This window comes from Phyllostomus hastatus, unplaced genomic scaffold (assembly GCF_019186645.2).
Source record: "Phyllostomus hastatus isolate PE091 unplaced genomic scaffold, TTU_PhHast_1.1 phas_contig_399, whole genome shotgun sequence".
NCBI classification, from domain to species: Eukaryota; Metazoa; Chordata; class Mammalia; order Chiroptera; family Phyllostomidae; genus Phyllostomus; species Phyllostomus hastatus.
Window position 1 is genome coordinate 785,150 of NW_025333871.1, and position 13,885 is coordinate 799,034.

General features: G+C 39.7%; 2 protein-coding genes across 2 annotated transcripts; both read right to left on the reverse strand.

Annotated features, from left to right (window-relative positions):
* Positions 1-547: 547 nt before the first annotated feature.
* On the reverse strand, positions 548-1,570 carry LOC123821255 (olfactory receptor 10A4-like). The gene has a single exon (XM_045842478.1). It carries the CDS (start codon positions 1,568-1,570, stop codon positions 548-550), a length of 1,023 nt encoding a protein of 340 aa, XP_045698434.1.
* Positions 1,571-9,254: 7,684 nt separating this feature from the next.
* On the reverse strand, positions 9,255-10,221 carry LOC123821269 (olfactory receptor 2D3-like). The gene is given in 2 exon segments (XM_045842502.1): positions 9,255-10,106; positions 10,108-10,221. Coding segments are annotated over 2 exon segments (942 nt in total). The 5' UTR covers positions 10,198-10,221.
* Between the last annotated feature and the right edge of the window lie 3,664 nt (positions 10,222-13,885).

A 13,885-nucleotide genomic window follows, 5' to 3' on the forward strand; every position in this document is an offset into this window, starting at 1 on the left:
AAAATAGACGGGGGAGGGTAAGAATAGTGTGGGAAATGTAGAGGCTAATGAAATTATGACACATGGACATGAACTAAAGGGTGGGAATACAGGTGGGAGAGGGCATGCAGGTAGGAGGGGAGTGAAGGTGGAAAATGAGACAACTGTAATAGCATAATCAATAAAATATATTTTAAAAAGTATGAAACAGAATCTATTATTTATTATCATTACCTTGTAAACAAAAAGATCTTTAAAAGTTGCTAGCAGAGTTTTTGGACAAATAGAAGAGAGGAAAGCAAAACATTACGAAATGATATAGATGAAGTTCCAGAAAAGGTTAAAACAAAAAACAGCAAATTGTAGTGAAGTTCTTGACCTTCACATGGGCACCTAATCTGTGTGAACTAGTGGCATCTTCAGAGACATGGGTACCACAGTCCCATAGGATGCTGTGGCTACTGTGTGCAGTTCTTTCTTTCATCACTCGTGTTGTTTTCAGAAATGGATCCCAGTGGAAAGTTCAAAATCCCAGGGAGTGTATTGGGGCTCCTGGAAAGAGTGGAGTCTAAAAACCCAACTGAGGAATTTGCTTTTCTTTCCTTTGTCCTTGCATTCTACCCTTTCTGTTTTCATCTAAGTCACTCATAGTTTCTTTGGGCCCAGGGGTGTGGATGACTTGTCTCAGTGCAGACTTCACTTCACTGCTCCTTAAGCTGTAAATGATGGGGTTCAACATGGGAGTCACCACCATGTAGAAGAGTGACAGCAGCTTCTTGTTCTCAGGAGAGGTGCTGGACCTGGGTTGGAAGTGTGTGAGGATGGCAGTGCTGTGGTAAAGGGAGGCCACCAGGAGGTGTGAGGAAGAGGTGGAGAAGGCCTTGCATTTCCCCTCAGCTGAGGGCATCCTGAAGATAGTAGAGAGGATCTGAGCACAGGACCCCAGGATCAGCAAGAAAGGGAAGAGGATGAAGAGAACAGTGGCTGTCAGAGCCTCCAGTTCAAACAGCGAAGTATCAGTACAGACCAGGGCAACAATGACAGAGGGACTGTCACAGAAGATGTGGTTCACCCTGTTGGGGCCACAAAAAGGGAAGCTGAAAATCCATGTGGTTTGCACAGTGGCCACTGGAAACCCTGAGAACCAGGATGCAGCTGTCAGCTGGGCACAGGCCCTGTGGCCCATGACGACTGGGTAATGCAAAGGGTCACAGATGGCCACATAGTGGTCATATGCCATTGTGGCCAGGAGGCAGCATTCAGCAGCTCCAAAGAAGAAGAATAAATACATCTGAGAGGCACAGCCAAGGAAGGAGATGGATGTGTCTTGGGTGATCAGGGTCCCCAGCTTCTTGGGCACAATGACCAAGTTGAAACCTATCTCCAGGAAGGATAAGTTCCTGAGGAAGAAGTACATGGGACTTTGTAGTGCAGAGTCAGCTGTAGTGACCAGAATCATAAGGATGTTGCCCATTAGGGTAATGATGTAAATGGTCAAGAAAAGAAGAGATAGTAGAGCTTGTAGCTCAGAAGACAAGGCTGAGAAACTGACAAGAACAAACTGGCTGACAGTTTTCCAGTTTCCCCACATCGTTCTTCTGGCCATGATTCCACTGGGCATTCATGCTCTGGGAAGAATTCTATGTATGTTCAATAGACCTCTATTATACCTTTGGAAGCAGAACCTCCTGTGACCTCATTCTCTACCTCTCTTCTTATAGTTGTTGCAGATCAAACAGCTGTACTTTCAAAAACGTGAAAAACAAGTCTGACTATGGGATTCACACTTTTGGGAAGAACACTAACCTTTTTTCCAGACTGAAGTGAGGCACACCATAGACCTGCATATCTACACAACTCCTGACTTTTCTCTTTTCTTTGACACCAGTCACTGGTGCTAAAAAGAAGTCAGGCCAGGCCAAGCATTTCTGAAGACAAAGATCTTGAGGCACAATGAAAGGTATTGGTGTGAGTCAGGACATGTTTTCTACAAAATAAAAGGGTGGGAAGGAGAAAAGCAAAGGAAGTTTGCCAACAGTTACCAATGATCCCTGAGGAGGAGTCCTGAATGTGTGCCAGTCTGCAGCAGCCCACACTCAGGAAGATTTCAGCATATCAGCGGAATCTTTATTATAATCTGAGACAATTGCAATGTAAAGAAGTGTACAATATCAATACGGTGGTTTATTTTGATCCCTGGGCTAACTATTCTCCATGTGGCTATACACATATTTGTGTATACACATATTTGTGTATTTCCCTTTGTCATCAGACAAAGGGAAAACAGACTCAAGATAATATCAGACCATAGAGAGAATGTAGGTGTGTTATGTATGAACCCTTTCATAATTTTCTGTTGGTTGACTTGTGTCTTTACTCTCCAGAAATATGAAGCTGAAGTGTTACATGTTAGTAAAGTGCAGGTGCGACTCATAATATTAAATCCTGTGGAAAAGAAACAAGTTTTCATCATTGTATCAATAGCTAAGCTTCAAAATTGAGACTGAAATTCTTTCTGATGACTATGCACTTAAATAGAGGAATAAATCTAAAGCACTTAGCATGGTAACTGGTAAATAATACATATATAATAAATAGCATTGTAATTATTTTGATATAATGTTAAATCTACCTTCAAAATTCACTTATCTTACCTTGCCCAAACTCACCCTACACCTTGCTTTTCATCTCTGATAAAAGAATAATTTATTCAATAGACATTGATTGTCTTCTCCACACTGTTCTATATACTGAAGATAATGTATCAGGAAGTAAAACCAACAAAAATCTCTGCCCTCACAGAACTCACCTTCTAGTAGGGAAAACAGATTATGAGCAAATTATGTAAGTAGAATATGTAGTGTGTTAGGAAGCAGAAGAACGAAGAAGAAAAAGGCAGGGGAGGAGACCGGCATGTGGCGGTGTGGGGAGTGTCACAGAGGACTTCACTGCAAAGAGGACACTTGAGTAAAGCCCTGAGGAGGTGCAAGATGTGAAGTCAGGGTGACGAATGAAGAAGGGAGGTAAAGAGCAAAAACAATGAGAAAGTGCTTTTTAATTTTTTTTTTTGCGGAATCCTATTCATTTTAAAAACTTCAAGCCTTGTGTCATTTCTTTTATGAAAAATTTTTTGATACCTTTTCATTTTTACATATAATTGAATGTTTATTGAGCACCAAGTAAATTTTAGACACTATTACAAATGTTTTGCATGTGTCATGCTGTTTGTCTGACAACAGCCTAAAGATCATGGAAAATTTTATTATTCCCACTTTACAGCCAAGGAACAGGAGGACTATTCCTCCTGATAAATGTGGCAGACTCCGGGCAGCAGAGTCCACCTGTTGTGGCTGGAGATGAGAATAAATGCATGGCCGACAGCAATTCTATGGCGAAAAAGGGGACTTTATGGTACTCTCTCAAGGAGAGAGTACCTATGAATGCCTTGGCTACTCCCTCCAGAGGAGAGTGCCTCGACCCTTGCCTAGGCAGGCTTTTATTGTTTTTCTCCGATCTTACATTGGAGAAAGATTTATTACCTATTACGTAGAACATTATTGTCTACATTATAGGTATAACAAGGAAATTAAAATAACATGCAGAGGGGAATAGCAGTGAGCTTATTAGCTCTATCCTTGGGAAAATTCAACAGGCTTTGGAAATAACCTTGAAGATAAACAATACACATTTATTGTTGTAGACCACAGTGATGCAGTTTTATCAGGAGCAAGCCATAACAGTCAGTGTGCATTTTCTAGGCCTGATTCCTACGGGAAAACTTGGTTTGAAGGTCTGGCTCCTGCCCACCGCTTTGCTTCTGTAGGTTTTCAATACAGAGCTGAGTCATATTTGCCAGACTGAAACAAACTGGTTGCCTACAGAGAAATTATTTTTCTAAGGATAGGCTGCCAGCAATTGTTGGTGTCAGGAGTATGAGTCTGTGGTCATGTGATCTAAGTCATGGATTTAACTGCCAGGCAACACTTCCACCCACTCTCTGAAAACTGGACCAAGCCTCAGCTCCAGGAAAGGATAAGCTGGAGAGGTCGGCCACCATTGGGTGACAGTACGAGAGCAAAGAGTAAGACACTTTCTCGAGAGGAGCAGGAAGTTTCAAGATATTAGTAACACTGGAGACATGAAATACCACTTTCACAGTCTTCATTTTAGAATAATCATTAACTTATGTCTCCATCTCATAGTCAAGATTGTATGTTCCTTGAGAGAAGAAGTTATGTTATTTAACTTTTCATTCCAGTTCCTAGCAAGGTAGATGCCCAGTAAATTTTTGTTGAATGAATGGATCAATAATGAAGAAAATCAGGGAAATAACTGTATAAACAGAATGTAGGAACATACTGAGCTCTATGCATAAGGAATTTAGACACAAAGACTACATGCATCAAAAAACACAGCCTCATACAATATAAACAGATTTAAACAGTAGGGAGTTATAAATTATACCCATTGCCTTCCTACACCCCAAACCTTCTCCTTTTATCTACCCCATTGCAGAAAATGACAATACCCAGTATATAGCCCAGGAACTAGGATGAAAATCCTTTAACTCATCCCCCAGACTTGATTACTTTTCCTCCTGAACACTGATTCAGAGTCCCCTTCCCATCCCTACCACACTGATTACAGATTCTGGCTCTTATTTTCTCTGGCTTGGAATATTGTAGGAGCCTGATTCCAGTTAGTTCTTTTCAAACCATCTTTGACTTTTGTGTGATCCTAGAGCAACTCTGATTAAGTTACCTGCTTAATATATTTCAATCTGTCCCTACTGTCCTTGGGATTAAAGACAAACCCTTCAATAAGGGCTCTTTCTCTGATATATACTTATTTTTCCAGTTGTGAATCCCCCACAGTTCTGATGCTCTGGCCACAGGAAAATATTTTCTGTTCTGTGCACACGTCATGTTCTCTCACCCCTCCTTGCCTTCTGCACATGGCTCTCTATTCTTGGGATCCTCTTCCTGCAATTATGGATAACTTCCTGTTCATCTGGCAATTTTCAGCTGAAACATCATTCTTCTGTGAAGATTTCTTGTCTTCCCTTGGCCAAACCAAGGAATCATTTTTAATTCTCCTGTAACACTTTGTGTTTTACGTGTACTAGAGCACTTTTATAATTGTGTATGTGTGCACCTATTTATGTCATTAAATTGTTAACACTGGGAGAACAATTCTATTCCTTTGTCATTGTACCTTCACCACCCAGTGGAGTGCTGAACACCAAAGCCTTAGGAATTAATGTAGCTTAAGTTTTAATTATTTTTACAGAAAGTGGATGACATTATGAACAGCTTTAAGTTCTGAACTTTAGACACAGCTAAGGTTCAAGCTCACATCACTTCGTACTTCTCCCACAGCTGCTCTCTCAATGCTACAAGATTTAGAGGTAAGAGATGACAGAATGGTGGAATGATGTTTTCTAAGATTGAGGGTATGATGTGTGCCATGAATCGTTTGTGATGGGAGTGGTCTTTATAAGATTTGTATTTAACTAGCTAGGCAAAATAAAAATTTAACTTGAAAGTATTGCCAGTAAACATGCTCAGACCTTGTCTTGAGTCAATTAAGAGTGCAGGGACATGGAAAATGCACTAAGTAGGAGAGAGAATGATCAGCCTTCCTTCATACCTCTTGTAGACTCGAAGTTTCTGATCAGGTAGCTTCAAAGGTCCACTGAAACCCAGATGGTGCTCTCTAATGGAACAAGGGTCTTTTTTTAGGTTGCAGTCACCTCACAGGAGGTTTAGCTATTGTGATGGCACAACTTTATAAGGTATCTCTCCCCCCCATTGATTGAGTTAATTATGATTTGAATGTTGGTGACTTTTCTCATCAGAAGTCATAGAGCCCAGATGACAGTGAAAAATCATCGTTAACATTCTAAAGGAAATAAAATCTTCAACTCAGAATCGGTGTGACAGTAACTCTAGGGCAGAAAAACTTAAAGCTGTTTATTGTAATCCCTAGAGAAGCACTAAAAAACTTGACTCTTACCATATAAATAAATGTCTCTGAAGCCAATTGGAACCAGATCGTTAAGATACATAGAATCATTTGTTACAAACTCCATTCCCTTTCATCACCATGAAATGCAGGTCTTCTGATTTATTGGTTCACTTCTTATTAACTATTCCGTCTTCATTTAAAAAAAAAACACACAGAGAAATTTGATCTGACTTAAGCCAACACTTTTCCTCGACCACTTGTATACTCATTCAGCAAATTTGTATTGTGAATTGAATGTGGCAGATACTGTCCTAAGAGTTGGGAGTATACTAGTAAATACAATTGGTTGAGAGCTGTCTTAATGTTGAACAGAAGATTCCTTATGCTAAACTATTGTATCTCTTCACTTAAAGCTCTGTGTTACACATATCCTCAGAGTATTGTGTTGTGCAGATTGTGAATTGTACTGGTCAGTCTGGAATTTTGAGGTAGTCAAGACATTAGTGGGGATAATTTGGTTTCATAAGCTGTATGTAATGGACATTTGTCAAAGTTTGGCTTCTGATCATTGAATACCCTTTCTATGTTGATAGTTTTTTGTGAATGTGGGTTGATTTTAGATTGTGCCTCTCTCCATAGGACTTGAATATTACCTGAAATCCAATTCCTTTGTCTTCATTGCAGCTAGGGCATAGCATGTAACTCGAACTCAATTAGATAGGCCCAGTTTAGACTTTACATTAAGAGGTGGTGATATGAGAAACAAAGACAGCAAAGTATTCTTGTATTTTTTAAAAGTAGACTTTTTAAAGCAGTTTCAGATTTATAGAAAAAGTGAAAAGCTATAGCACAGTTAGCTCCCATACACTTCCTCATTTTTCCCTATTATTTGTTCTAACTTTATTTTTATTTTTGACACTATTCCAGATGCCCCTATTTCTTCCCCCTTTGCCCACCTCTATCCAGTCCCTACACCCCACTTCCCACTGGCCATCACCATACTCTTTCTGTGTCTGTGGGTCATGCATATATGTTCTTTGGCTACTCTGTTCACCTTCTCTCATCCAGTCCTCTCTCCCTGCTCCCCTCTGACAGCTGTTAGTCTGTTCCATGTACCCATGCCTCTGGTTCTATTTTGTTCACCAGTTTATCTTACATTATTATGGCACATTTGTTATAATTAAGAAAATAACATTGATACCTTATTATTAAGTAAAGTACACACTTTTTCAGATTTCTTTAGGATTTTTATATCTTTGTATTATTATTAATTTTTTTACTGATCCTTTTTCTGATCTAACCAGACAGTGTGTTAGATTTAGTTGTTATGTCTCCATAGGTTCCTCTGGGCTGTGACAATTTCTCAGACTTCTTTTTGATGACCTTCACAGTTTTGAGGAGTACTGGCTATATATTTTGTGAGAAGCTCATCTATTAGAATTTTCCTGATGTTTTTCTCATGATTAGGTTCAGGTTATAAGTTGGGGAAGGCAGATCACTGAGAAAGTGCTATTTCTATCATATCAGCTCAAGGAGACATACTATCAACATGACTTATCACTTTTGATGTCAGCCTTGATCACTTGGGGCAGAAGAAGCAGCAAAACCCCAATTTCCAGGCTCAGCAAAGAAACAGCACCAGAAGCAGAGTCTGCACTGATTGTGTTGGTAAGGTAGTTTCCTCATCTAGTGTTGAATAGTAGTTCTGTGATAGGGTTTGGGTCTGTGGTTCTGGCTTAGGACCAAAATCCCAGAATTGCCATTATTTCAATATTTGTTCATTTAGCTTTAACCATGCATTGTCAGTTTCTCTTACTTGAAGCTAAGGCCACTGGCTGATACACAATATTTATTGTGATTTGGGGGTATGTATACTAAATATCTTTTTCTTTAGCAGCTTTCTGGCCCTTTATGCCCTTTCTCCCTCCATGGAGTGAGTGGTAGTAGTTTCAAGCAGACTGCTTTTCTTTAGTCATGAGAAAAAGGACTGTAGCATCTACTTTGATGGAATAATTAGAAGCATGATTCTCTCAGTGTTGCAATTATCCATTGCTGCATCAGAAACCCTGTCAAAACATACTACCTTAAAATGTTAACAATTTTATTTTGTTCAAGGTTCTGTGGGTTTAGAATTTGGACAGTGGGGATGCAAACTATGTTAGATAAAGGAATTTTCAATGAAAAAGGGGATGGTTGTGTGAGAATTGATTTGGGGCAAATATGGGCACTGACTCCAATGAGTTGTGGTCTAGAAGAATAATAAAAAATTGCTCTAGGAATAAAACTAGAAAAATGAGTTGAAGATAAATGAAAATTGGCTTTGACCTACCATGAGGAACACATGTGTAATAGAAAACAATATATGGAAGAGAACAACCCAAGAAAGTAGGAGCTATATCATTCTTGCTTAGACAAATGCTAGACCCTTATTAAATAAAAAATATTATTGAGTAGTTTAAGCCCCAGATATATGGTTGGATTAGAAAACTATTGAATTCATTTATTACTCTGATACTCCATAATTATATGAAATTTGGATGACACTACAAAAAACTTTTCTTAGAGGCTTCAGGAGAGAACATTATGAATGATCAAATATTATTAGCTCTAGTACTTTTTACAAAGTTAAATATTATGGTACATGATTCCAGTATTAAAGACTTTTCCAGATTTGTTGACTGTTTTAGTCAGAGCCTGTCCCTTGGTTTATATGAGTGGGACATCCAAATTTGAAGCATCTTTGATATTAGAATCACACATGCATTCATATTTCAAGATAGTCCAGTTTAAACCTCCTAGATTCCATTGTAACCATGCTTAAAACACGCCCACATTAGAGAATTAACTACAAACTCCTTCAAGATAACATTATAGTTTTCATATCCAGGAAACAATCTACCTTCCATCCTTTTATTTTTTCCCCCTAAGTTCTAGCTTAGAATGAGGGATTCACAGTTTCTAGAACATGTCCTTCACTTTCATGCTTTTATAAAAAGATTTTATAAAAAATATTTTATTTATTTATTTTTCAACAGAGGGGAAAGGAGGGAGACAGGGATAGAAATATCAATGTGTGGTTGCCTCTTGCACACCCTTCACTGGGGACCTGGCCCACAAACCAGGCATGTGCCATGACTGGGAATTGAAACAGCAACCCTTTGCTTTGCAGGCTGGGGCTTAATCCACTGAGGTGCACCAGCCAGGGTCTCATGCTTTTTTTGTTGGAATGACCTAATTTATAACTGTTTATCAAAGTTCTGTTCCTCTTCTAAGGATGTTACCATAGCTCCAAAAGTGACACCCAGAGGTCACTGCCTGTGAGAAAAAATCTTTCTTTTACTCAGTTTCCCGAGAGCCCCTTTGACATCCTTGTGTCTCAGGCTATAAATTATGGGGTTCAACATTGGTGTCACCACTGTATAAAACACAGATATCTTATCTCTCTCTTTAATGGTCTTGGAGTTTGGCTGCATGAAGGTGAATATTTCCGACCCATAGAAAAGGACAATGACAATGAGGTGAGAGCCACAGGTAGAGAAAGCCTTGAGCCTGCCCTCCCCAGATTGCATGTAGATCACAGTGGAGATAATATGCCAGTAGAAGACAAGGATCAGGGAGACAGGAGCTAGGAGGATGACCACACCCATTGCAAAGATGGCCATTTCTGTGCTGTAGGTGTCTGCTGAAGCCAGCTTCAGGAGTGCAGGAGGTTCACAAAAGTAGTGATTTATGATGTTCTGCCCTCGATAGGGAAGTTGGAAGGTAAAGGTGGTGTCCACCAGAGACACCACTGTCCCACTGGCCCAGGATGCTACAGCCAGCTGGAAACATACATGTTGTGTCATGATGGTGGAGTAGTGCAGGGGCTTGCAGACAGCCACATACCAGTCATAGGACATCACTGCCAGTAGTGAGCACTCTGTGTACCCAACCAGAAGAAAGACAATGATCTGTGCCATACACCCTCTGAAAGAAATAGTTTTCCTATTTACCAGGAAGTGGACCAGGACTTGAGGGACAATGCTAGTAGAGAAGCAAAGATCTGTGAAAGAGAGGTTTCTAAGAAAAAAATACATGGGTGTGTGGAGCCGAGAATCCACAAAGATGAGAATGATGATGAGCAGGTTTCCAAGCACAGTCAACAGATAAATGATGAGAAAAAAGAATAAACAGCAGGATCTGGGTCTGTAAGTCCTGGGAAAGGCCAAGGAAGATGAACTCAGCCACAAAGGTTTGGTTTTCTTCTCCCATTGAGAGTTATGCCTATTTACCTGTTTGGCACCAACAATAAGGAAAACTTTGGGTTTCTGATGCCAAGTCCTGTAGAAGAGGCTCATTGAAACCTGACACCTAATTGGATATGATTAACTCTTTTGCTATCCAACTTATTCTAATTAATGCTAAATAGAACATTTTGATTCTTATTAGCTGTTTGTAATTTTTTACAAGAATTTATTAATTTATTTTTATAAAGAGGAAAAGGTTGGGAGAAACAGAGAAAAAGAAACATCTATGTTTGAGAGAAACACTAATTGGTTGCCTCTCATATGTGGCCTGACCTGCACCCTCATTGGGAAAACCACCCGCAGCCCAGGCATGTGCCTAGACTGGGACAGAACCAGCAAACTTGTGCCTCGTGGGATGATGCCAACCAAGCAAGCCACACCAGTCAGGGCAGTGGCTGTAATTTAAATCCAGGTACACACTGCACAGTAAATATAAAGAACAGTTGTCTGTCTCTCAGAGGTAGGATTTGAACGCTTATGTACACATGTGTGTATATGTGGCATGGGGAAGAAGATGATTTAATGTCCAGACAGAAAAGGAGAGTAACAAATGAGTGAAAAAGGAAGTAAAAACATGAGCTGTTGTATATTTACATTCCAAGAAAGGCCAGGAATAATTATTCATTCTTTTGTACTCCACGGATTTCATTTAACTATCAACTTTACTAATTAATTCAACAGAATGTCTGTCTCTCTAATATGTGCAGGAGATGAGGAAGAAAAAAGTAAGAGTGGTTAAAATAGAATAAAGAAAATAGAAGTTAGGATAAAGCAGGGAAAGAATGCTGGGCACAGAGATGTGGGGAAAAGCAGAAGGAAGAGGGGATGCAGGAAGAGATCTGTGAGTCTGGCTGTTTCCCCCAAACCAAAAGTGTGGGTAATGAATCTTTTCTCTCTCTGAGGTCCTAACAGCATTGTGACTAATATGGCCTTTCCAGAAGTCTCCTCATAATGACTGTGACACACACAACTGCATATATGTGGATTTTTATCCACACACACCACATGCTGCACAAAAACCCCATCCCACACAAACATGTGCACATCCGCACATCACGGATTTACTCACATAAGTGTTTCATATTCTTATATTTGAACTTTAATTGGCACCAAATCTTTCACCATAACAGAAGGTGTCAAAGAGCAGGTAATTGGATACTGACCAAGACTGGGTATATGGGAACCCACCATACTTGGCTTGTATGAGGAGGTCATTGCAGAATAGGGTGTAGGTGTGCTGGCACCAGGGTGGGGGTCAGTGGCCTCCTCTGGACTAGAAGGACAGCACTGATGTAATGGGTCCCCTCTCCTCCACCGGCTCTTACTCATGTAGGGTTTGTAAGGGGCAAGGCCAGCATTGCTGGAACAGTGTCCCATTCAGTCCTGGTTCCCTCACATCTCCTAGATGCTGGGCCTGCTCAAGACCAAGAGGCTCTTGATGTGGTTCCACAAAGGAAGGTTCCTAATTCCTTAAGGTCCTCTGTCTGTTCAATGGGAGATCGGGGAACAAATGCCAGCTGAGGGAAAGGATGCAAACTGAAGGGCTGACAGCTGAGGGCATGGGAGGCAGAGTCAGGCAGAATGGGATGTCTCTGGAAACACCCTTATCCCTAAGAAGAAAGTCTGGAAGATGTTAGGTTGGGTTTCTAAAGAAGAATGGACATGGAACTGCTGTGTCTGGGAGATTAGCAAGGAAAAAGTTGAGGTGTAGGAGAATAAATGAGAAAGTTCATCTTTCCCAGCACCATTCCAACTCCCCACCACAACCCCCTAAGCAGTACTGTAGAATGCTGCACACTGAGGCTCAGCAGCAGCTTTCCCACTCTCACCTGAGGGCAGAGAGCAGGCAGACATGGCCTGAGGAGTCACTGGTGTAGGAACCCAGGATGGAGTGTGGGAGGGAGTGGTTTCTGCAATCTGCAGAGATCCACTCTGGAAAAACAGTGTCAATGGTAGGTTGCCTCCTAATCAATGGCTGTCAAGGCCTACACTAGAGTCATCCAAGGAGTGTGACTTCATCCCAAGCCTTTTCTCCTTATTTGATTCAAGGTACAAACTGCAATTCTCCTAGACCCCAGTTCTGAACAGCAGATATTCCTTCATGGGAATATCTCAAGATATGGTGCTGAGACTGATATAAATGAGGGATTCCTTTGGAGATTTAATATCCCTCAATTTTATTTCTATCCTGTGAGACATCCTAGGGCACTTAGTGTTACATTTGAAATCACAGACTAAAGCCTCTACATCTTTCAAGCTGTACACCAATGTCATTCAAATGACATCAGTAGATATATTCCCAGAGGTTTGTAAGTTATCAAACTTGTGTTTTCATTTACATGGTGATTAAATAAAAAGGACAATGAGCATATATTCGATTCTCTGGATGCCAACTTTGTACCTGAGTAATGCAACTTGATTGAAGGGTTGCACTCTCATTTCAGTTTATATTTGTTAAATGTGGTAACCTTAAGTGATAGAGTTTAATCTGATTAGCACTGTCCTAATATCCACAGGACAACAGGAATTTTGGGTGTGCTATCTTAAAGTTGCATACTTTTACTGGACATAAAGTCAAAGATTTTCTTTTGTGTGGATAATTCACAGTCAAAGGCCACTTTGTATACAACCATTTCTGAAACCATTTGCTTCTTAAACTATTCAATTGAGACTTTGGTTTGGCCACATGAATATGAAACTCTTATAGTTCTCTCAAGATAATGAAAAGAAATTGAAAGCGAGTTTTACATTTAAATGTTGTATGCATGCCATCTGAAGGCTAAATGATGCAAGAGAAAAATGGTGGAAGGATGGAGTTGTCAGATGACAGCACAGGCAGGTGGGATTCAAGGAAGCCCCTGAAGCTGATGGTTTCCCAGTCACATTTCCTGTGGCAATTTATGTTCAGAAAAACATCAATCAATCACATTAAGGAAATGCTTTTACCTTGAATTCTACTGTTTTACTGGTTTTGTGGTTTGGCTCACATATTATTTGTAATTTAGCTTTGTTTTTGCACCACATATAAATCTAACTCATACAAATAAATGGATTATGTTCTGTGGTATAATGTTCCATGATTTATTTAACCACATCCATATTAATGGCCATTTGGGTTATTTCTAATCTTTAGACATTAAAGCAAAAACTCTTTGCACATATAACTTTGTGCCTTTGTCAAATGTATTTGAAGAGTAAGTTTTCTTGGACTTGATTGCTGATCTCAAGGCATATTCCTTTAAAATATCAATAGACATTGTCAGTTGCATTAATTTATATCCCTTTAAAATTGCACAAAAGTTCCTACCTAGTTACACCTTTACTAACAACTGGTGTCATACTCTTTAATTTCGCTATTTATTACATAAAACTTTAACTGTATTTGAGGATGAGCATAATTTTTGTTTATTAATAATTTTTATTTCTTTTACTGTGAAAGAACTGTCTGTTTCCTTTCCTAATTTCCTTTTATGGGTTGTTCAACCTTCTTTTACCTCTTTGTAAAACCCTAAAATATTATGAAGAAATTGACTCTTTGACTTTTGCCTTGGAGAGAAGTCTTTTTCCACTTTGCTACTTGACTTTCTTTATGGATATTTGTGTCACACATGTGACCTATAATTGACCATGGGCATATCAATCAGTCTTTTCTT

Bases quoted from the DNA above. Each gene is read 5' to 3' on its own strand.
- LOC123821255 (XM_045842478.1), bottom strand. From the start codon at position 1,570: ATGTGGGGAAACTGGAAAACTGTCAGCCAGTTTGTTCTTGTCAGTTTC.